Genomic DNA, 23,761 nt, shown 5'->3' with positions numbered 1-23,761 from the left:
TTTTCCAAAGTGGTTTTACTAACTCACATGCTCACCAGTAATGTATGTGAGAGCTCTATCATCCTCATCCTCTCCAACTTTTTTGATTTTTGTAAATCGAAGGAGTATAAAATGGCATCTCACTGCAGTCTTGATTCGTATGTCCTTCGTCACTAATCATCTCCTCATATGTTTATCAGACATACCTGTTTCTTCTTATGTGACATGCTTGCTCTTATCTTTTGTCCATTTTTCTACTGGGTTATTTTTTTATTATTATTGATCTGTAGGACTTTTTTATACGTGCTTTGTCTGTTGTGTATATTTTGAATATTGTGACTATCTTCTCCTAATTTGTAACTTTTCTCACTTTCTTTATGGTGTCTTTTAATGAACAGAGGTTCTTAATTTTATTATTTTCACAGGTATTCTTTTTATGTCTTTTTATATCTTAAGAAATTTTTCCCTTAGAGAATTTAAAGGACAATCTCAGTCTTGAGGAGGAGAGTGAGGCACAAATGAAGCCAGGTTACAGGTGTCACAGGGCAAACATTGTCGTGCCTACTGAGGGACTGTCTGGTCCCAGGCAGCCCTGACCAGGCAGCACGCACACCCAGCTGCCCCGCTGGCAGGTGTGTTTTGGTTATGGAATTGGATATGTCGTGCTATTAGAGCTGGATACCATTAAAAATTCTAATCATAGACTGTAATTAACTTTTCTTGCTCTGATGCCCCGCTCACTAAACAACCTTCTGATTATAATTTGGCTTCCCATGTATCTTGCCTACAGGGAGAGAATGTACTGTTCAGGCTGACGTGAGGATCCAATCCACTAAACAGTTACATGCCATGATGTAAATTAATAAATTCATATTCTGGTTTTATCATCTGCCTCATCTGAGCTCTGTAAGCGTGAGTCAGCATCCCCGAGTCTAATCAACATGGACACTGAGAATATCAGGCTTCTGAGCTGAAAAACTAAGAACTAGACCCAGGACCAGAACAAAATCACCAAGGTAGCACTGCCCTGGAGGCCCCTTGGCCTCATGGAGAAGGTCTTCTTACATGTCATGCGATACGAACAGAAATTAAAATTAACTTTTAATGTTATAAAGCGCTGCATATTCAAAACCATGGCTTGGTTCTATTCAGGTGAAGGCAAAGAACAGGAGACAATCATAAGACTTGTATTGAATATTTATTGGCTTATGAGCACACACCAGATGCTGCACAAATCCTAGGCAGAAGGATAAGATTTACAGACATGTTTGAAATAAGAGAAAAAAAAGGGGAGTGCAGATGGTACGTGCTAAGGAAGGATGGAACAAGGGGAGCCTGACCGATAAATCCTTGTTCCACCTAAGTACTCACTGTCCAGGGTACAAAATGGAAGATGACAACTTAAATCTGCCCCCCAACAAAACCACAAACAAATAAATAAAAAAACGAAAAGCAAAAAAACAGGGGAGGGAAGCACAAAGTACACCAGAACACAAATGGGGATGTGCCAGGGCAGTGAGATGATCCGGGCCAGAGGAGTGATTTAGGACCGTTAGGGCGAGGGCAAGATCTTTGAAGTAAGTTCAAAAGGCAAAATGGAGGTGAGCCCGTTAGGACAGATGGGGATAATTTAGCAATCCTACTATTAGATCATCATTTCATCCAGGGTTTCTGGGTGAGCAGTACGAATAGTGACACAGATGCCCTTCTGAGATCCCAGTTACACTGAATAATAAAGGGAAGAACATGATCGGAACTGTAGTATCTGGGATTTTTTGGCGCGGTGATGACAAGTGATCCTCTACTTTGTATTCAGGCCAAAACCAAACAAAAACAAAAAGAGAAGGGGGGCGAGCTATTCTGATAACCCTGCAGAATTTGTTTTTCAAAGAAAAATACGTTCCAAAAGGAATGAGATAAGTTAAAGGAAGTTCCGCATCATCTTTGAGACCTATTGCATTATTTCCCACAACGCCTTCTTTAGGGTCCCCACCAGAGCAAGGGCACTAGCCTGGCTAGACTGGACGAGGCTAGAGAACCATCTCCGATATCGTTCTGTTCTAAAAACGAGGTACAGACATACGGCCCAGTAAGAGGTGATCCTAAATTTGGCCTGCCCAACCAGCCACGTGGCAGGAAAGGCATACAAGGGGCTTGGCGAAATAGCAGGACCAAAATATGGCAGGTGATAGAAGCGCCTCTCTCAGGAGCACCACCGGAATACCCGAACTTCAAGAAGCGGGGCTGGAGAGGGCCTGACCTGTGTTCTCCACGAAGCCAGAGGGATATGACTCAAACGTGAAGGAACAAGAGCTCCCTTTAAGAGTGGCTTCAGTGTGTCTACATACATGAGGATAGTGTAGACAGAACGGGGCTCCTCATCTAGTAAAGGTGGTCCTGCACGTGCTCCATGATAGTCTTCAGCCCCAGCCAGGTCTCCTCCGCAGTGGGGATGATCTGGTTGGATGGCAGGAGGAAGCCATAGTGCCCAGTATCTCTCAACTCAAAAGTGAACGCATACTTGATGCCATTATCATATGCCCAGTCGATGCTGCTCCCGCTAGCTTGATCTGCAAGTCAGAAGAGAAAACATCTTTGAAGCCTAGTTCCTTTCAGCATTAGCTGGGAAGGGGCCAGGGGTTCTGCCTGCCTGTGGTTCCTTAGGGATCCTGAGTTCTTTATGCAAGTCATCAGGCCTATGACACATAAACGCTGGCCTGCTCCGTACATCTCAGGCTGTCCTACACCATGAGGGTCTTCACTAGTCTCAGTGAAGAGATTTTAAATCCTCATTCCCACCCTGTGACTAACTCTCTCTGTAGTCCTCTGCAACCTACTTGAAACCAATCTCTGCAGAAACACAGTATGGTAGACAGACTCCAAGATAACCCCAATAATCCTTGTCCCCTAGTATTCATGTCCTTGTGGAGTGCCCCCCCTACGTTGAATAAGGCCTACTTGACATGTATAATTAACAAAAGACTACAGAAATGAAGGCGTGTGACTTCTAGGGCTAGGTCACAAATGATACTGTGGCTTCCACCTTGCTCTCTCTTGCATCACTCACTCTGGGCAAAGCCAGCTGTCACGTTATAAGGACAATCAAGCAGCCCTATAAAGACATCCACATGGTGAAGAGCTGAGGCCTCCTACCAACAGCCAGTACTCCCTCGCCAGGCATCCGAGGGAGCCACTGGGGACACAGACCCTCCAACCCAGTCAAGCAGTTAGGTGACTGCAAACTGGGAAGATACCTTGACTACAGCCTCCTGAGAGCTCCTGAGCCAGGGCCACCACTTAGTGACCCAGCTAAGCCACTCTTGAATTCCAGACCCACAGAAACCATTTAAGAAAATAAATGTTTATTGTTTTAAGCTGCTAAGTTTTAGGATAACTTGCTTTTTACATAGCAAGAGGTAATCGATACACAGAGAGAAAGCAGCATGGCCCTTGGAGTTTCCCTTTGCCAAAAGGCTGGGGAAAGGCAAGGGGCCTGTTTTTCTGCTTCTTCCCAAACTCTGCTAGAGTAGAGACTGGGTAAGAGTGCAAAGCGTAGATGATCCTGAACAATGCAATAATGATGTCAGTAGGAGCTATCATTATTGCTACCATGAGCCAGACATTATACTGGAAATTTTACATTTATGATTTCATTTACTCTGTCAAAACTCAATGAGGGTAGGTATTGTTGTCCTGCCATCTATATTTCCTTAGATAAACTGCACATCCGGGCTCAGAATGTGGAATTTATCAAAGGAAATATAGATGGAAAATGGCAAAGGTGGAATTTAAACCTAGGTCCACCTGATGACAAAATCCATATATTCTTCAACCGATTTCCAGTCCATTTGGTATATTACATGCCAGCTCAATGAAAATATGGGTCTTTCTGTTTTTTTCATTGTTCCTGAAGGTTATTTCTTATAATACTATTTGTGATTTTTTTCTAGAGATGCTGGTTCCAGTGAGATTACCTGCTTCTCAACTCCCTTACACTCTGAACTTTTCGTGTGGTTCTCATAGCCTTTCTCTACCTTGAGAAAATGTTAAATAAAAAACAGACAGTGGCACCATAGGTTTCCAGAGGTTATATATACAGCAAGCTCAAGTATTTCGGAACACATTTAAAATTCCGAAAGGAGGCAAGAAGGCTTCTGCGGAACAAAATGTTCAAGTTCATGAACTTCACTTTATTGGGTCCCTGCTCAAAGTCTATCTATTCTTTTTTTTTTTTTTAACACAAATAGGAACATATCATTTACACTATTCTGCACACTGTGTTTTTAAATTAACATTTGAAGGTTATTGCCTTCACATATAGATCCACCTCATTGACTGAGGGCTGCATAGTGTCTCACTGACGAATGAACCAAATGTGTTTTTATCCAGCACTCTACTGATGGACATTTAGATGTTTGCCAGTCTTTCGTGACTATAAAAAATGCTGTTGCAAACATTCGAATACTCACAATCTGATGAGCCAACCCAGCTCAAAGAACTTGTTCCCAAGCCCCCAGCAGCTCAAAATCAGTAAGAGGAAGGGGAAGGGTTGCTCACTACAGTCAGTTAGCCCGAAAGCAGTACAGTCTGACCAGAGGAAGGAGACATAAAACTCTAAAAAGCAGACACGAGAATTAACGAAGCAAAAAAGGCCAGTGCTGTTTAGCACAGAGATTAAATAGTTTAATATGGCACAGTGGGCCTTCAGGATGTAACAACTGACGTCCATCAGGCCACGCAGTCATAAAGACAGGAGCTTAAATCTCTTCTACGCACTCTGCTTTAAAAGACAGGAATGTGCAGAATCCATTTTAGAATAATTTTCATCTAAAATGGTCAACCTACAAAAAGGTCTGGCCCTTGAAGGGACAAGCATCAACTATTTATTCTAGATTCCATAACCCATGGAGCTGGAGTGTTATCATACAACAAATAATTACATTTTTGGAAAGCAAGGGAGGGTTGACAAAGCCTATAAAGAAAATTGAAGATGGGCTCTTGAAAGAGGTAGGAAAATATTATGTCTCCTGGACAACACTCAAAAGAGCCTTCCTCCTCTTCTGTTGGAGGAATCTGATAAGTTTGTCTTGATTTTGGCACAGCTTATGTTGAGGAGAAGAACGTGTTTGATGTGGGAGGAGAAGGCCGTTCTTTAAACTGGTGTTTGACAGCCAACAGATATATGAAAAGATGCTCAACTTCACTAGCTATTAGGGAAACGCAAATCAAAACCACAATGAGGTACCACCTCACACCTGTTAGAATGGCAATTGTCAACAAGACAAGTAATAACTAGTGCTGGAGAGGTTGTGGGGAAAAAGGAATCCTCATACTCTGCTGGTGGGAATGTAAACTGGTACAGAACCTATGGAAAATAGTATGGAGATTCCTCAAAAAATTAAGACTAGAATAGCATAATCCCTCTTCTGGCTATCTATGCAAAAAAACCTAAAAACATTTACTTGTAAAGATGTATGCACCCCTATGTTCTTTGCAGCATTAGTCATGGTGGCCAAGACATGGAAACAACTGAATTTCCTTTGATACATGATTGGATACAGATGTGGTATATATAGAGAGTGGAATATTACTCAGCCATAGATAAGATGAAATACTGCCTTTTGCAACAACACGGATAGATCTTGAGATGACTGTGCTAAGCAAAATAAGTGAGACAGAAAAAGTTGAGAGCCATATGATTTCCCTCAAATGTGGAATATAAAACTGAAAGCAACAAACGAAACAAACAAAAAAACTTATAGACACAGACAACAGCTTAGTGGTTACTGGAGGGAGGGGGAGGGGAGAGGCGGAAAAGGGTAAAGGGGGTCAAATATATGGTGACTTAAGGAGATTTGACTTTGGTGGTGAACACACAATGCAGTATACAGATAATGTATTATAGAATTGTATGCCGGAAACCTATACAATTTTATTAACCAATATCACCCCAATAAAATAGAAAAAAATTAAACTGGTGTTTGACCTAAAAGCCAGGATCCTGGTGACCCGCAGAGCTTTTGAGAGGACCTTCCCAGAGGACTTCTGCCAAGTCTCTTTAGCTCTTTTTGGTCGGGGACTCAGTTATGACTAATTAAGCAGAGGGTGAAGAAACTCTCCTGATGTGTTTGTTCTCTGAGGAATTCCCATTTAACAACACTAATAATAATAAACCATGAATAACTAATAGATTGTTGTTGCAATTAGTAACACAAACACCAACATCACGCTAACTGCTTCAGCATGGCAGCTGAATCAGAGCACGGAGGAGGAACCAGGAGGTGGGGTGGAGCATCTTCCCAGAAGAGGACGACTGAAGGGAGCAGCTAAATGAGACAGGCAGGATGGGAGTGTGAGTTGCAGTATAGTAGAGGGGAAAAATACAGTATCAGTAAGTCTGCAGGACCTCTGAGGGTAGATCAACTGTTGGAAAATTTTTTACAGAAGAGGCACTAGCTTAAAAGGCAGCAGAGCTGTGTGCCCCACGTTTGTATTTACATTTCCCATTTAGAGCTGAGGTCCTGGGGAATGATCATTTTCTTCAATTTTTAAATTTAAAGATCAGACTCACAGAATACAGGAACTGGAAAGGTCTCAGCAGGAACAGAGCGAATTGCTCAGATGAAATACTTCACCGAGAAACCAAAACAAAGGTATTTCCTCAAAATAAGGTGGAAGTTGTGAATGATGAGGCTCAAGACCATCTTCAGGTTTGGGGTCTTAGTAGAATTCTGTTTTGTTTTTGTTTTTTTTTCTTTTTTTGGCTTGATGCCAAACATTGCCCCGCCAGCCCCCTAACCCAGCTCCCAGCTCTAACGTGTTCATTTCCAACAGCAAGGGGAGGGAGTCTCGCCCACCCCACTACCACCACCTCAGTCTGCCAATCCAAAGGTGGGTTTTGAAAAGTGGAATGATGAGCTTTCTAACACATGATGTCGGAATCTTTAATGGAAGATAAGGAACACAGACTCTACCGATGCTGACAGGACTTAACGAACGCATCATGGACTCATGATAAATAGCATGACCATGGTGGTGATGTTGATGAAGGTGACTGCCTGCAACAGCTATTCCTGCACAGGTGTGACATACCTTTGGTCTGTTACTAACAACAAAAACAATCAGACTGAAGCGTAGTAACTTACAGCTCTTCTCCTGCTCCATTTCAAGTGCCCTCTCAAAGCCTTTTCTAAATAACGAATAAATACAGTGAGTACTTACAGACAGTGGTGAAGATAGAACCCACATGGTACTGAGTGCCCGACAGGGAAGCCAGAGCTTCGGCCGCACGTCTGGCCACCTCGTCCTGGGGTAGGGGGGAATTGGCAGAGTGAGAATGGGGCCTGCAGCTGACATTCCTCAGCCATTCTGCACTGCAATGGTTTGAGAGAGTCTCGGCCCCTACCCTGATTTTCTCTTCTGTCCTCTTCTTCTTTCCCATCCAACTGAAGCCGAGGCCTGACCACAAACTGAGGGGAACGGCATGGTTCCTCCAACTCCTCCTCCCACCACCCCCCAGCCCAGTTTTTACTTCCAGAGACCGGTGGAAGATGACGAATATGTGCTCTGAAAGCATGCGTGTCACACACTCAAACCGGAGGAGCTGCAGCCAAGCTCTCCGAAGATCCGGAGCGCTGCTCGCCAGCCCGCTAGGAATCTGGTAAAGGCACTACCATCTTCACCAACGCCAAGGGAAGGGGCATCACATTCGTGAACACAAGGGAAGGCCATGTGTGTTCAAGAGAGAAAACCTTCTAAGAGTTGGGCATTTCCAGAGTGGAGGTGGAGACTACCATATACAGAGGTGTCCTATGCAAAGTGTCTACCTGAGACCAGAGTCCCGTCCACACCTAGCCGTGAGCCCTGCATCTCTCAGGAGGTTTATGGGCTAGCTGTGGCCCTGGGAAGAGGGGCACGGTCAAGCCAACCAGCACATAGGGAGATGCTTGCTGTCACTCTACAGATGCCAGCCTAGCTCCAGTCAGTCCACTCTTAGTGCCTGCTCACAGGTGACACAGAGCACCCCTAAGCTGTGGCCTACACCCTACTTAAACACCACTTTAATTGGAGTGAGGCACACCTCCCCGTCGCCCAACACAATGTCACCCTCAGCTCTTGGCAAGCAGTGGGTCTGCCACACGTCTTGGTCAGAGAAATAAATGAGAAGGAAAGGCAGGGGTCAGGTGTAATTCTTGGAATGCACAGCAAACACAGAAATAAGGACACTGTCTTTTTCCTTTTCCCAACAGGCTGGATAGCACATCCCAAAGGTCAGGGAGAGAAGACTGGGCCCTTAATGAAACAAGCCTAGGTTCCTGGACTTTCCCTATAAAACTTTAGAACCAGCTTGGCAGCAGGCCTGGGGCCAGATGGGAGGCAGCCTGTCACTTACCAGTTCATCAGCATCCGAGGCCTTTTTGTTCGTATACCCATACGGATACATCAGCAGCTGTGAGTAGCTATGCAGGTCAATGAAGCATTTGAAATTCCCATGCTCTTGAATGAAATCTACCACCGATTTCACCTCCACTTCCGAATTGGCATGTGGTCCATGGTACACTTCAGAGCAAGGATTGTCACTGGCTCCCTTTGCTGTGGTGGGTGGCCCAAACAGAAAACATTAATCCATAGGCTAAGAAAACAGAAATGAAGAACCCTCAACCCAGAAGAGGGGCAGAAGGTAGTGGCAATGGGCATGCCACTACTAGATGCCCCTAAGAACCTGGTCCAGGTGTGTGTATTGAGGGGAGGGCGCAGAAGTGGAAAGTTGGGGTGTTGGATCTGCCACAACTGAAGAGGAAAACTGGCAGGACTCCTTCAAAAGGGTAGAGTTGACCTTGTATTGTATCACTAACAGTTGTCATAAATAATTAATATCATACTTGACAATGAGATGTAATTAATAAGTACTCTAGATAATTCATATGAATACCAATTAATAATGAAAATGACTCCATCTATTCTGGTGTCAACTCATTCTCTTGGTTCGAATCTTAATGGCCAAGCACTGCCAAAAATAATCTATTGTTGCGGCTAAAATCTCTTGATTATTTGACAGGTGTTTAGAAATATTGTCTTCAATATTACTTCACAGTATAGCTCCCTGAGGTGTCTGGTGTGTATGTGAAACCACCCCAGCTGTGGAATATCCGACCCAACTTTGATGTCCTCGGTCCCACATTTGTATCGGCTCCTTTCCCACAGTGACATTATTTTTACCCCAACGGCTAATGTGGTATTTCTATGCAAGTAAAAGAAGTACATTTAGAACAAAACATCAGTACAGCTGTGGAACAGTGAAAGAGAATTATTTGGATTGGAATTGCAAGGTAAGTTTAGATCCTAACTCTTAACCATTGTCTCTGAGCTTCGATCGTCTCATTACAGATAATAAAATTCACTCTCTAGGTCAGAAGAATAAATAATATATGGGAAAGCACCTGACATACAGTTGGCATTATTGTGGGGATGATTTTTAAATAGTGGGAACTTAGAACCCAGGTCTCAGTAATTCTCATTCTCTTTCCATGACATCTAAGAGCCACGGAGAGTATTTACACACCTAAGGGCAACCTGCTGGCATTCAGTTCTTAGGACAAGATCTTGCCTGTCACAGTAATGGTGCTAACTGCTCTCTTCTGAGTTGCCACCAGGAGCCCTTGCACCCACCCAGTGACTTGTCCAGGACAAGCTGGGGTGCTCAGGGTATAAGGAAGAGGCATGGATCTGTGTATCTAAGACTAGGATGGCTTTTAAAATGTTAGCGTTCTCTAAGAAGGACAGAAATTGCTGAGTCACTCCTTTTCAAAATTAGAAAAGAAAAAAAAAATTATTTAAATAACGAGACACGGAGTTGTAAGGGATTCACCCAAGTCTCTTGGTGCATCAGCAGTGGAGCCAGCCTGGGAATGGCTCTCTACCAGCCCTGATCCCTGCGGGCCAGGCAACCCAGAGGTAGCAGGATTTGAAAACCATCTCCACAACCTACCTGCAAAACCAGCATTCCAGTTTCTATTTGGATCAACACCAATGCAGGGACTTCCAGGATTTAGGGACCGTGTCTTCCTCCAAAGTCGGTTCTAAAAAATCCACCAAGGAAGGAACAAACATCCAGAGATGGTCAGGGCACAAGAGAGGTGAAAGTTTTCTTTGGAGGCCAGTGATGGAGATGGATACCATGGATGGGGTGAGCTGCTCTCAGTTCTGCCTGAAGGATCATTGGGGTGCTCGTCCTCTCAGCCCAGAGAGAGGAGGCTTAGCCCTTCTGGCTCTAAGAGAAGGACTCTCTCAAAATGCCCTGATGAGAACTTTATAATGCCAAGAACCAGGCCAATACCACCAGAACCCAGTGAATAAGTTTTGGCTTTGGTAAAAGTGGGACAAACGAACATTATGCACCTGAATGATCACTGATGGGATAAGAAGTGCACGACTATCATATTCTTACCTAAAACATTAACCTGAATCCAAACAAGCCTCTAGATCTGACCACCAGTGCACAGGAAATATGCAGATAAGAGAACAAATTAAATGGCACAACAAAGAAGCCATCAGCCAAATTCAGAATATGAGACATTCTACAGGACAATTTACTTGTCTTCAACAAATGAATGACATTTTTAAAATATGTGTGTGAGGGTAACTGTTATAGAATAAAAAAGCCTGCAGAGCCATAAACAATCCCATAAAGATACAGATCTTTTTGGATCCTGATTTCAACAAATTGACTTAAAGAGCTTCCACTACTTTTTAAAGGTGATAGTGGTGTGGTGTTTGTTTCTTCGTTTTAATTACATCAGCTAGAGATACATATTAAAGAAGTTTTGGGTGAAATAACCTGACGTCTGGGATTTGCTTTAAAATACATCAGAAAAAGATGTGTGGGAGGGAAAGAAATGAAAAGAAGATTGGTAAAGTGTTAATAATTGTTCAAGAACCATGATAGGGAGTTCATTAGACTGTTCTCTCTAAGAAAAAATATTCCCTGGTGATTCTCAGCTCAGAGAATGACTGGAAAATGAGACCCCAAGGAAGCTCAGAACATGCACATTTGTAAAAGTTTTCTCCAAGGTCATAGAACTATTTAGTGGCAAAGGAAGGAATTCAACAAACAAGTCTCAACTCCAAGCAGCCCATTTGGTATTACTCACTTGAGTGTGCGTGTATACATATCCATCAGGATTGGCCACAGGCAACAAGAAAATATCCATTTTCTCCAAGATGGAGGTGATGGCTGGATCCTTCCCGTAATCAGATACAATCTAAGCAGAGACAACGAGTTTGTCAGCTATGCCATTTCAGGCTGGAGTGTTAGGTCTAAGCCCATGTACCTCCCCCAGAAGCCCAGGTCCTGGAACAGCATCCACCCTCTGCAGCCTCCCTGCCACCATCAGAGACACAGCTCTCTGCAAAGCCCTGGGAGCACTTGAAAACCTGAGGGAACATGGCTGCATGATGACATCAACAGTAATGAGTCCTGAGCTGCCTGGTTTGTTCATTCCTTCCAGGGGGTGGGAACAGGGGAGGGGAGAGCCACACATCATAACAGTTATTAGGAATCTGAGCCCCCATGCCAGGGGTAGGGAAGAGGAATCCAATACACGCACCACCCCTTCCCCCACCGCCCAGCACTGGCTTAAAGCAGGCTTTCCAGAGGGATATGGAGACTGCATGAGTTCCCCGAGGGCCTGGGGGCTCATAAGGGATGGAAGGCAAAGTTCATCTGAGTTTTGATGCTGACGAGGCTCTGCTCCCTTTCTGCTGGGCTATGCGTCAGCGTTTCAGGGCCACCTCTACGGCTCATTGTCATAAACGCACTTCGTCATTTAGCCACAGTGGCTTGACCAAGGGACTCTGACCTTTTGCTTCTCCGAAATGAAAGGCCCCCAGCCTACTGTGCCTGTGCAGAGCACCTTTCCACTTCATTCCCTGGGCTCAGCCTCGTGGGAGGCTGCAGGGGCATCCCAGGCCCACCAGAATTCTCGCCTAATACCAGGCGACATGACCTTCCTCGCGGTCCAGATCGCCGTGGCCTGTGAGACCCACTCCCGGGAATGGATTCCCGCATTCAGCCAAATGGCCGGCCGGCGACTGCCTTTTCCACTGCTGAACTGTGGAAGGAAAAAGAGACCAGAAAATGACCCTGCGGCCCCCAGTGCTGCTCACTTTCCCTCTCCCCAGATCGCCCCTATTCATTTAATCCATTTAAGACAATTCAGAAACCAAATGTTCCTGAGGGCGCCATCTATTTATCGGGTTTATCCGTGACCAGGGAGCTTAATTGGTTGGCTGCCGGGCAGCTTGAGCTGTTCCAGGGTTGGAAGCAAATGGGAAGGGGAAACAATTGCTATTGTGAATGATAATGCCAGTGTGATTAGAGATAATATTATGTCTCTTGAAAAACCTCAAATGGTATCCCAACAGAGAGAGACCAGAGTGCATGAACCAGCCTGTTCTAGTTGATGCAATAAACGAATTCAGTTTTAAAAAAAGGAAGAGGGGGTTCACTACAGCTCTTTGTAAATGGCATTAAATGGATTCTGGCTCCTGACTTTTAGTGGAGGTTTGGCGGAGGGGCCTCGGTCACAGCTTGGTGCTAATGAAGCCAGGGTCTCTATCAGATTGGCAAATAATCTAAATTTATGAAGATTATTTTAGAGCAAGCAGCTCAGTAGCAGGTCTCCTCCCACTGGTAATTTAACCACTGCCATGAGCCCGGGTTCTTTAGTGCTTATATGAAGATAAGCGTTCGACAAATACGTAGCATCATCAGTTATACTACGGTTCATATCTCCAAATGCCCCTTTATTCATTTGACTGGATTATTTATGTAATTTATGTCACTACCATAAATTCTCTACCTCCTTTGCCAATATAGACCTGAATCTGTTAAAAATATCTGGAAATTAAGCTTTGTGCAGCCAAGGACCATAGGCTGGGCTTAAAATTACATCAGCTCCAAAATTAGTTTCCTAGATTGCTTTTCTAATAAGTACCCCTAAAAGCAGGATAGAATTTGTAGAACTATTCCAATTTGTCTTGCTATTTACAGAAGGTGGGCATAAAGGCAAAAGACTATGGCCTATCTGAGAGCTTTCTGGAATGCTAACCATCCCCCACTCGCCCCGCACGCACTTCCTTAATCCTGCTTTTCGGTCAAAACTTGGAACGGGATGTGTGAGTAGGGGACCTTCTGACAGACCAAATTCGAACCCTGGTAAATGTCTCCCCACCTCAAGCTCCTCCCTAAAGTCAAGGAGGCCTTAAAAAGCTGTCCCCAACAGAATTCTGATAGCCGGGTCTTGGACACAAGGAACCAGGAGCCCCTGTCCAGTCAGGCTCTTCAAAGAGCACGGGCCTTACCTTCAGCACATACATGGACCGGTTTTCAAACGAATGTCCAATCTTCACCCTGCTCACCAAATCAGGAAAATCTCCGGCGATGCTGTCCATCTCACGGTAAATCTGAAACATGAAAAAGTGAACTCAGGGGCATTTTTAAAATCTGTTCAGCTCTAGGTAGGTATCTGTGAACTTTATGTTGCTGAGTTTAATGATTTCTTCCAGCCCCCTAACCTTGAGGTTGACAATATGATCAGCATGGAATGCTTATTCTTGAAGAGCTATCTAAAGGGTCCTTTTCTACAGTTTTCTAGAGAATAACACATTTTGTCTATCCACATAATTATAGTCCACTAAGTGTGGCCCTCTGCACCATACTAGACTGGAAAATTAGCAACAGACTCATTTAGCCAAGGTTCTTGAAACAGTGCTCTCCAAACTTTTTTGATCTCTTTCTCCAACAGTTAAAAAAAAAAAACAGCATGCACTATGTATGTGTGTGTGTATATATACATATCATCACACAAATATATTATGTACATTATAAAACAAAAAGATAGAAATAAAATGGCTGCATTAATAATAAATATAAATATACACAGAAACATAAATAGAAGTTGTAATAGTCTCTTCCTCCTTCCCAGGCGACCATCTTGCTTATACTCTGCAATACAGTAGCCCACTTTGGAGATAATTCCTCTAAAGTCTTTAAGAGAACAAGTAAAGAGCTGTCATGAATCAAGGCTACGAATGCTTCCATTTGCTTTCAGTTAAAAGAAGAAAGTTTGATTTCAAATAGAGTTCATCTATCTTTTGCTCAAACCTTTTGAGGGTCAAAAGAAGGAAATAAACAAATTTACATTTAGACCTTCAAACTGGAAGGAGTTTTCCAGGAGAGAAAAATGGGCAATCAATATATAGAATAAAATCAAGCTTAAAGGGTTTATCAGAGTTGCAGTCAACAAGGCAGACAGAAGCAAGAAACCATCTTCCAAATATATAGGCAAGCCAGACAAAATGATTCACGGCCAAGTTAAAATCCAAAACAAGGGGATACTGCAGATGCCAGAAGGGAAGAGGGAACTAGCTAGCAGAGTAGAGGGCAGAAGATGGAAGCCAGGACCAGATATCTGCCTTAGGTGCTGAGGGTTTACAGCAAACCAAGGGCAGGAGTAGAGGGTGCAGGACTCAGCGTGGGGCAAGAAGCTGGAACCTGAGAGCTAGGAATTGTCAATTGAGCCATGAGGAGGGCCCAGAAACTCTACCCACTGACCCTAGAAAGTGGAGCAAAAGCCGGATGCCTGCCTTGAGTCATGAGAGGAAAGAGAGTCACCCAGGAAATGTTAAAACACAAAGCTGAGTCCAGATGAGGGTCCAAAATCACACTGCCAACATCAGGGGAAAACTCATCTGAGAAACCAACAAAAATAACAGAGACCACAACAACACACAAAAAGGGTCTGATACTAGAAAGCCTGGCAAAGACAACGTGAAATTCCCACGAGAGACCTAAGAAGCCTGAGCTGTTGTAGGATATGAGCTCTTAAAAGCTGTTTTTAGAAAGAACTGAATATGATCAAGCCAGGAGGGAGATGGTACACAGATCCACAGCAAAAGGCCTCACAGGGAACAAAAGATAGCTGTAAACCAGATGGCAATGGCACCGAAAGCCAGAACATGAAAGCCAAAAGCCGGTGGATATGAGAGTGAGGTTCCCACAGCAGGCAGGTAAGGGGATGGTTTCCGGGGTCTTGGGTGACATTTGCAACTGGTTAGCTCAGTTGGGGAGTGCCTGGTGTTAATGAAGTTGACGTCATGGGTTTGACCCCTGTTTGGCCCTCTGAGCTTCACTTTTGTCCATGGCCCTGGTCTGAACTACTAACTCTACCCAGCTGTTTTGCAGATGTGTGTCAGTGGCCACAATGGAGATCAAGGGGCAGTGCAGTTGGAAGTGCACGTAATAAACAAAGCTACTGACAGCCATGGGAAAGAAGTGGAACTAGCCTTTGAAATAATCTCTCATCCAGAAGGAAAACAACTCCAAGTGTATGCCTCATGAAAAGCATGCCAGGAACACCATCTTTAGACATAAAGAACAATGTGTGTTGAGTATAGGAAGGAGAATAGCAATTAAGATTTGAGGCGTATTCCTAAACTAGCAGTTTCCAGACTAACGAAAAAGACATTGAGGGACAGAAGAGAACTGTATTGTACGTGATGTAATTCTGTTCTATTAGTTCTCTCTTGATTCCTCAAGTTCCAATATCACATTAAATTATTCTGCTCCAAGTTTTTCATTTGAAGGATTGGCTTACCTTGAAAGTCAGTCATCTGTAGAAAGCGGTTTCTAACTAAACACAACACCAAAATGCATTATGGCACAAATATACATTATAAGTAGTCATAATAAATGAGTGGAAATACTTAGTTAACCTTGAAATAACCACTTGTCTACTTGCCTGGAATAAGTAACATTTTAACCTGGGTGTAAGAAGGCTGAATTACAAGCACTGGAAATGATTGCATTTATTTAATGGCTTCCTTTAAGGGGTTGCTTGAGAAGAGCATACATGTGGGAGAAAATATCCAGTCTGTGTTTCACTATGCTCTTAGGTGTGGTGGGAGTTAAACAATCCAAGAATTAGAAAGGAATCCGAGTGTACACATTTTAGCCCCTCAGTGAAAGGATATTATGCTAGGGACTGATGCCCCTGGAAGTAAGGAACGAGGTTACAAAATCCAGGAGGCCGATGATCTTGATCTTAACCTGTTCGGAAACACTTACAGCTTCCAAGGAATGATAGGCCCCATAGTTGAAGTTATTACTGCTCCGTTCTTGCCCTTCATTGTGTTGCATTTCTTCATCTTCTTTATCTAAAAGGGCCTAAAACATACACGGCAACATTGGGAAGCGGTCCGTCGGAGGTGGACGTTCATGTTACTTCCCCCATATCTAGGCACATCAACCAGCCAAGATGGCGGCACCCTCGGCACACATATCAAACAGTACAAATGTCAAGGTGTAAATGAGGGTCAGATTCCTTCCACATATCTATAAAGTCGTACTCCTTGGCGCCCAACGTACATCACCCCATTCAAAACCCACTTACTCCCTGGAAGCAACATATGTGCTATTTGGTTATTCTATACTATGAATTCTCTAGACATCAGCCTGCATCTGGTATCCAGTGCCTCTGAAATACACAGCTTGGGAAACCATTCAGAAACAAAGAAATTCTTATAACCACTCATACTTTGAAGGTTCCTGGCAGATGTCTATGACATGTGAGGATGATTAATAAGCTCACAGCTGCTCACGCCATCAGGAAACTCCCGGGCCAAATCACCAATTAGTCTATAACCCACCTCGGTAAAAAAGAGAGCGTGAGCCAGACACCGTTCTGCTGTTCAAACGCAGGTCGTGAGATGGTGGCTGGCTTGGGTGGTGATGTTCCCTCTGCTGGGGGCTGTTGGTGATATTCTCCCTTTCTCAAAAGATGCTTTTTATAACCAGTCTACAACCTCCACCCCTCCTCTATTCTTCAAATAAGAAAAGGGAGAGCGACTTAATACTTGTGGGCATCTCTGACACACCAGGCACTGTAAGACATTTTACATACACTTAATCACCTACTCTTTTCAATAAATCATATGAAGTACATATCACTATTACCATTTTACTGATGAAGAAACAGAGGCTCAAGGGGTTAAAAGTTCGTCCAAAGTCACATAGCTTATAGTTAGCAAAATCAGGATTTGGATCCAGATCTATCTGGTCCCTACCCGCTGTATGCCTTTTCTATTACAACCTGCTCTAACAAATCATTGAACTTTACTTTCATATACCTCAATGTCTTCATCTGGAAAATGGAGGATAGACCAGAACTTAGAAATGTCTCAGGTCCACACCTGTTGCTTTGCCCTGTGCAAGAGCAGTGAGGGGCCTTGGCCTACCCACCTGTAGGTCTTCAATTATCACTGAGTACTCTAAGCCCTGGGACTTCAGGAAGAATTTGACTGGTTGCAGACTGACAGATGGGACCAGGACATCCACAGGAAGACCGAAGGTAGAGGAAGATTTCCAGACATTGAGCTGAAGAGAACAGAAATAAAACCAGGTTAAAGGACAGTTCAGGTAAAAAGCACAATGAGCTCATTTTTCTAGAACAACTGCCAAAAGCCAAGGTGATCCCTGAGGATCTGGGTTCTGCCCAAGGGCAAACTTTGCCCATTTCACAATTTTTTCTGGTCAGGCCTGCCCAGCAGGCAATACCCAGCAATGCCCAAGAAATAAAAAGTCAACGGCAGAGAGAGAGAGATGGAGCTCACTGCTGAGGCTGCCTGTCTCCCAGAACAGCACTGCTATGATCTATAGCACTTTTCCCCCAACAACCCTCTCAACCACGGACAGGCATGTTGAAAAAAAACGAAAAAGGAAAAAAAAAAAGGGAAAGGCACGTTGACCAGTACAGGGTTACACACAAAAACTCTTCAGCGATAACGCCAGTATGCAAGTCTTTTCCCACCAAAGTTAGAAGATCCCCAGGGGGACTGGAAAGAACCAGGTACCTTAAAGTTGTCTGAATTCACTAGCTGATTTAGTTTGCTGATCTCGTCTCCATTTCTGACGTTAATCCTAAACACTTGGTCCCTGGAGGGAAAAAAAAAAAAAAAGCAAAAGATAATGGTGAGCTTTCGGCTGGCAAATAAACCCCAAGCCTCCTATCCCAGACATAACTGGGCTGAATGAGAGGAAATGGTCTAGTCTTTGGTTATAATGTATAGCCATTAAAAACAAGACTACGTGGCAAATATGAAAAAGTGCTTATGGTATAACTTTAAAGGAAATATTAAGTGAAAGAGCAGGACACAAAATTGTATGTATGCCATGATCACAAGTATGGAAAAAGCAGATGCACTGGAAGAAAAACAGACAACGGAAATACAGCAAATGCTGACAGTGCTTATGTTCGGGTCGTGGGATTATGGATGACTGACTTTTTTTCCCTTGTATCTGTTTTCTGTAATGTGGTCATATTACTTTATAATGAAAAACATATATACTTCGCAGAAAGGAATGTTCCTGAGTTACACGCAAAGCTAACTCAAGACATAAAGAAGCACTTCTTCACTGTCAGGGGCTAGAACTGAAACTCTGGCCCAAGGTCCGTCCTGGAAAGAGCTGGAAAAGAGAACAGACTCTCCGTCCCTGAAGGGTTAGCTATTTTCCTCTTAGCAAAAGGGGAGAGGCTGGGTGCTCTTTTGATCTCATCCAGCTCCAGAACCCTATAAAAATTTGAATTATGATAAGGGCCAAGGTGCTGAGGCTAAATTTGGGATTCAGTCTGCCCAAGGGGTCCCAGAGAGGGCCAGAGGGAGCCGGCCAGTCTCGAGCCCCCCTTTGTTATTTGTCCTGCACTCGCTTCGTATACACTATTTAGCATCCCCGGCAGCGGCAGGGGTAGAGGCCCCCGAAGTCCTGTGTGTGGGTGGGAGAAGGCCGAGCCTGAAAAGCTGCCTTTGTGCTTTCAGTCGGCTCAAGTAGCCAGGGGAGCCATTAAGCCGTTGCTAGGTGACAGCCCGAATGAATCCGCACTCGACGCTGTCACATGCGTCATCCCTTTGACACGAATGAATGCAGGAAGAGCTGCTGGAGAGGGCTGTGGGCTGAAGGACCTGTTGACAGAGAAAATGGCTCTGTCACAGGGAACTAAACGTGCAGCCTCACGTTGCAGATCAGCATCTCCTCATTAGAAAACCAGCTCAATCCGGATGGACTCTCAGGGTGTAACTTTGTTCTGAGAGGTTTTGGGGGATCTCTGAGGGATCTAGTCCAGACCCAAGGAGGCAAGAGCCACTGAAGACTTGCTCTCATCGCAGGTGGCAGGTCTGGAGGAAATGCCCGTCCCAAAGGTTCATTTTCTCCCAGCTCGTCTGGTCTCCATGGGGTCGTGGAAAGTGGGCAGCTGACTGTATCCATGGTGCCCCTGGGGCCGCAGTGGAGAAGCACTAGCCAGGCAGGCCCCAGTCTGAACTCAACAGGCTTGCCAGGAGTTGGACCGCAGCCTCGGGAAGATGGGGAGTCAAACCGCCATTTCCCGAACACAGGCAGGCAGCCTCACACAAAAAGGGAAGGGTTTAAAACAGAAGGGAAATCCTTACTCCTGGCTGAGCACCAGGGTGCATCTGCCAAATTCATGCTCTGTCACAACCCGCCCCCAACACGCCAGGAAAAAAAAAAAAAAACGTCTTAGAAGTGGTGTTCTAGAAAGCGCCTATGCACTGATACTGGCCAAATTAGGCATTTGTAAAATACAGCACTGACAAGAGCAATCACAAAGAAGCAGGGGAGGAGAAAAAAATAGGAAGAGAAAAAAGAGGAATATAAGAATAAAGAGCTCTCAGGAGTATGAAAATCATGTTGCACATTCACATTCATTTTACTTTTCCCAAAGTAGTAACCTCACAAGAGAACTTCCATACTCCTGAGCACAGTCCACGACAGTGGAACACGGTGAATGTCACTGGCCGTGAGGATAATTAAATTCACAGCCCACTTCATCATGCCCTAATCAGCCCAGCTACAGAGGTTAGATAGACAGCTGTAGCATTCAGAAAAGCAGTGTGGAAGATGTGGACCAAAAAAAGGGCTCTGTAATAAATCCAGCCAAAAATCACCTCTCAGGGTGATCCGATCATAAATGCCTAACTGAGCAGGACATGGTAGGTCGTCAGGTCCCAGGCCTATAAAAGGTTTACCTTCTGCCTTAAGCAAAGCCCTTCCATTGTTCTCGTGCATCTAGGTTAACATACCTTTGAAATGCCTCTTTTTCAGACCCTGATTCAAGGGGGGAGGACATGATCTTTTTAACTATCCAGTAACCCCCACCTTCACGTAACCTTCTTTACCTTCCCTCCTTAATTCCAAATGTACAAAAGAAACTGCAAAATGTCATTCTGTGAAGCACGTCGTCTGTTTGGCTCAAATAAACTCTTATAAATACAGTTGTTCTCTACAGGTTTGGATGTTTTTACATCCACAAAGGGTTGGTGTAGGGTCGAGTCCTTCCTCATCTGTCTCTCCCCCACCTCTCCCTCCTGTACCCTCTTGACTCAATGAAATCCCAAATTCACCATGTGCTTTGCCCTTCTAAGCCTTTGCTTATGCTGTTCCCTCGGCCTGGACACCTATCCCTTTTCCTTAGTTGCCTGGCAATCTCCCACCCAGACTTTAGGAACAACTCCCATTGCCCATGAGGTTTTCTCTACCCAGAGGAGGCAAAATTAGGGACAGTCTTCAGGCAGTGCTAAAATTGGGGAGGGGGAGTTGTCGAACATTATTCTCATGAACGTAAGTCCATCAAAACCTGGAAGCAAAGTGTCGGTGGCTGAACACAACCTGTCTTCACCATCTGGAAATCCATGCAAAGACCTTAAGCTTGTTCTGACGAAAGATTGGCCTGGGAGGGGAAATACGATGGGATTTGCAGATTGCCACGCTCACCACTCCTAGTCCACAAAGGTGTTCGTATAGCTCTTCTTAACTCTGGCCCTCTCCAATACCCAGGGCTGTCCAGCTGCTGCCTATGCAATAGTTGGTGATGCCCCTTACTCTCTCACACTTGCCCCATGTCCTGGATAGTCAATAGTCATCTTGGCGCTGAGTTTCAATCCCTCCCTCTTGTACCATGTGGGAGGCCTAGTGGCCTGGTCTTTGCACCCTTCTCCCCTGCATCCCCAGCCAGGCTTAGCAGCCACCACAAATACTGAGAGATGATTTCACAGAACTCTTAAATGCCTGCCAGCTACTGCTGGTGCTACAACCAGTTCTGCAACTACTTCCTGTTCTCTGCCTGCCCTACACCTCTAGGCATCTTGGCCACTGTCCCATCCTTAAGATGGCTGAAGACCAGGGCAGAAGACACTTAGCAGAGTGAGAGAGACTGGGATGTAGGTGAGTCAGATGGAAGCAATGGAGACAGGAGTGGGGAATTTGAGGGGAAATCATCATCTTCATCTCCATCAGCACTGTACCCCCTCCAAGCTGACCTGTGTCTTGGCTCCCCAGCCTCTTAAATGCCAGAATCCAGCTTCCCCTCACTCTAAAAATTTACCTTCTGGGACACATCTATAGACCCCAGGAAGGATTCGACCACCTTTGCTGGGTTCCCTGATATGGGATGAGACCAGATTTGAGGGTGAAGATGACACTAATGGTTAAAACCATCTGTAATTAGCCCAGGCACACAGCCCTTCTGTGTACACTCCTGTGGCGAGCGCTCCAGGGCTCAGGCAAGCTGTCTCAACCCAGATGCCTGCTGCATTATAAGAGAAGTCTGTATCCTGAGAAATAAAGATTTGCCAGCCATGTGGATAGCTGCAGTGGGAGCCTGACAGCTGCATGTGTCAGCCCACACAGCAGCGAGCGCAGTTATTACACACCGACTGCCGAGCTGCCTGTGGAAAAATCGCCTTCCCTGGCCACCTGCTACGCCTAACTCCTTTGAGCTATTTGGCAGTCGAGACCAGGTGTGAACAGACGTCATCACCAGGAAAACTACTCAGCCTCATGTAAGCACAGTCGTTCTCCCTTATCCGCGGTTTTGCTTTCCGTGGTTTCAGTAACCTGAGGTCAATGAGGTGAAAAATATTAAATGAAAATTTTCAGAAATAAACAATTCCTAAGTTTTAAATTACACACCATTCTGAGTACCTCATTTCATCGCCTCACGTAGGCACTGTACCATCTCATAAGAAGGGTGAGACCAGTACAATAAGATATTTAGCGAGAGAGAGAGAGACCACATTCACGTAACTTTAATTATAGTATACTGTTATAACTATTCTATTTTATTATTAGTTATTATCGTTAATCGCTTCCTGTGCCAGATTTATAAATTAAATTTTATCATAAGGAAAAAAAACTAGTATATATAGAGCTCCGCTGGGGTCTTGGTTCCCCTCTCCAGTGGTTCCCCTGCAGATAAGGGGGAACCACTATAATTACCTCCATAAACAACCCCAAAGTCCCCTTAACCAGATAGTATAATAGAGAATAAACCGATGGATACAGATAGATCAGTGAGATGTAGGATTCTATCTGGAGATTACCTTGTGCTACAGCAAAAACATATGGGTTTTGCATTCAGCGTTCTAGCTCCCCTGCTTACCAGCTAAGTGGCCCTGGATGGGTTTCTTAACCTTTCTAAGGCTTAGTTTTTTCATGTTTAAATTAAGGAAAATAACACGACCGCCTGGTAGAATTGTTGTGTGATCCAAAAGATAATGCGCACAAAAGCTTTTTGCAAATAGCAAAGCATCATGCAGTAATGAGTTATTAGAGTTCAATCTTCTGGCAGGGTACCATGGCGTCTTTTATCTTGCCGACCTCCCGAATGTCCTCTCCTTATCAACCCACAGAGCATTCTGTGTGGAGCACGCAGAGCATGTGTGTACACAGGTGTACAGGTGTCCCCTTGCGTGTCAACTTTCATAGCTGTGGCTAGGCAAGACCTATCAAGTCTCCATGTCCCAGACATTGATGAGAAAGCACCAGCACTACTAAGCCTGCAACGTTAATGGAGAAGTGAAACCAAAAAGCCTAAGACTCAAGTTTTCCTATAAGCACGACAGACATTTGAAACAATTTCTGGTAATTCTTGGTCATTGTAAATACAGAAGAAAGTAGGAGATACCTGGAACGGACCTTACAAGTAAGAACTAGGAAGAAGAATTGGCAGGAGATTAGGGAACTGGGGAGTGGCTGCGGAGACCACCTGCCCCTGATTTCACAGGTAAAATCAAGCCTGAGAGAAATAATTTGTCCAGGCTGACATGGGGCAGAGCTGGGACAGGATCCCAGGCCTTCCTTCCCAGTGCCATACTGCTTGAAGTACAATCAGCCATTCATTTCCAAATTCATTTGACTCTCATTATCACTGAACTAAACAAGTAATAATAAGTCCACAAGGAACTTACCCGAAAAACTTTTCTCGGCCACAGATGCTGGGCCCAATAAGGACCCCAAAGAGCAGTATCCACTTCATGTCCCAAGGGTATCAGTCACACAATCGCTGAGTCAAGCTGTATTTATAAGGAGTCTGCGGCAGACTCATGTCCTCAAAAATGCTAGTGTAATTCCCAAGCAGCTTTGCAACTCTGTTGATAGACAGGCGGGCCCCTGACCATGCCTCTTCCATTCCTTTTGAGTGATAAAGGCCAAGCCTCCCATATTATAAGATCAAGAACTTGCTCCTCAGGCTGGAAAACTCTGTGCCAAAGGTATCATATTGCTCAACACTGTATTTAAATAATGTTTTTTGAGTAAATAGGAAAGTCCCACAGTGCTGGATAAAATTATACTAATAGGAGAGGCCAGATTGTAAACCTAAGATAGAATTACCTCTAGAGTAAAATCAAAGAAAAAAAAAATGAAGACTAT

The 23,761-nt window shown here is 44.4% G+C and overlaps 1 protein-coding gene across 2 annotated transcripts; it reads right to left on the bottom strand.

Annotated features, from left to right (window-relative positions):
* Positions 1-2,221: 2,221 nt before the first annotated feature.
* Positions 2,222-23,413, bottom strand: CPA4 (carboxypeptidase A4). 2 transcript variants are annotated; one of them, XM_011357233.1, is made up of 11 exons: positions 23,299-23,413; positions 17,890-17,971; positions 17,279-17,413; positions 16,106-16,204; positions 13,342-13,443; positions 11,985-12,089; positions 11,130-11,240; positions 9,968-10,058; positions 8,372-8,571; positions 7,201-7,285; positions 2,362-2,549 (listed from the first exon to the last, which is right to left on the bottom strand). In XM_011357233.1, the coding sequence occupies exons 1-11, from the start codon at positions 23,364-23,366 to the stop codon at positions 2,362-2,364; spliced, it is 1,266 nt and encodes a 421-aa protein (XP_011355535.1). In that variant the 5' UTR covers positions 23,367-23,413. The 2 variants fall into 2 exon arrangements, with proteins under 2 accessions (XP_011355536.1, XP_011355535.1); XM_011357234.1 differs by lacking the exon at positions 16,106-16,204 and having other exon boundaries at positions 2,222-2,549.
* Between the last annotated feature and the right edge of the window lie 348 nt (positions 23,414-23,761).

This window comes from Pteropus vampyrus, unplaced genomic scaffold (genome assembly GCF_000151845.1).
Source record: "Pteropus vampyrus isolate Shadow unplaced genomic scaffold, Pvam_2.0 Scaffold33, whole genome shotgun sequence".
Classification (NCBI taxonomy): Eukaryota; Metazoa; Chordata; class Mammalia; order Chiroptera; family Pteropodidae; genus Pteropus; species Pteropus vampyrus.
The sequence above is the reverse complement of the archived record's forward strand: the minus strand, read 5'-3'. Positions and strand labels throughout refer to the sequence as shown.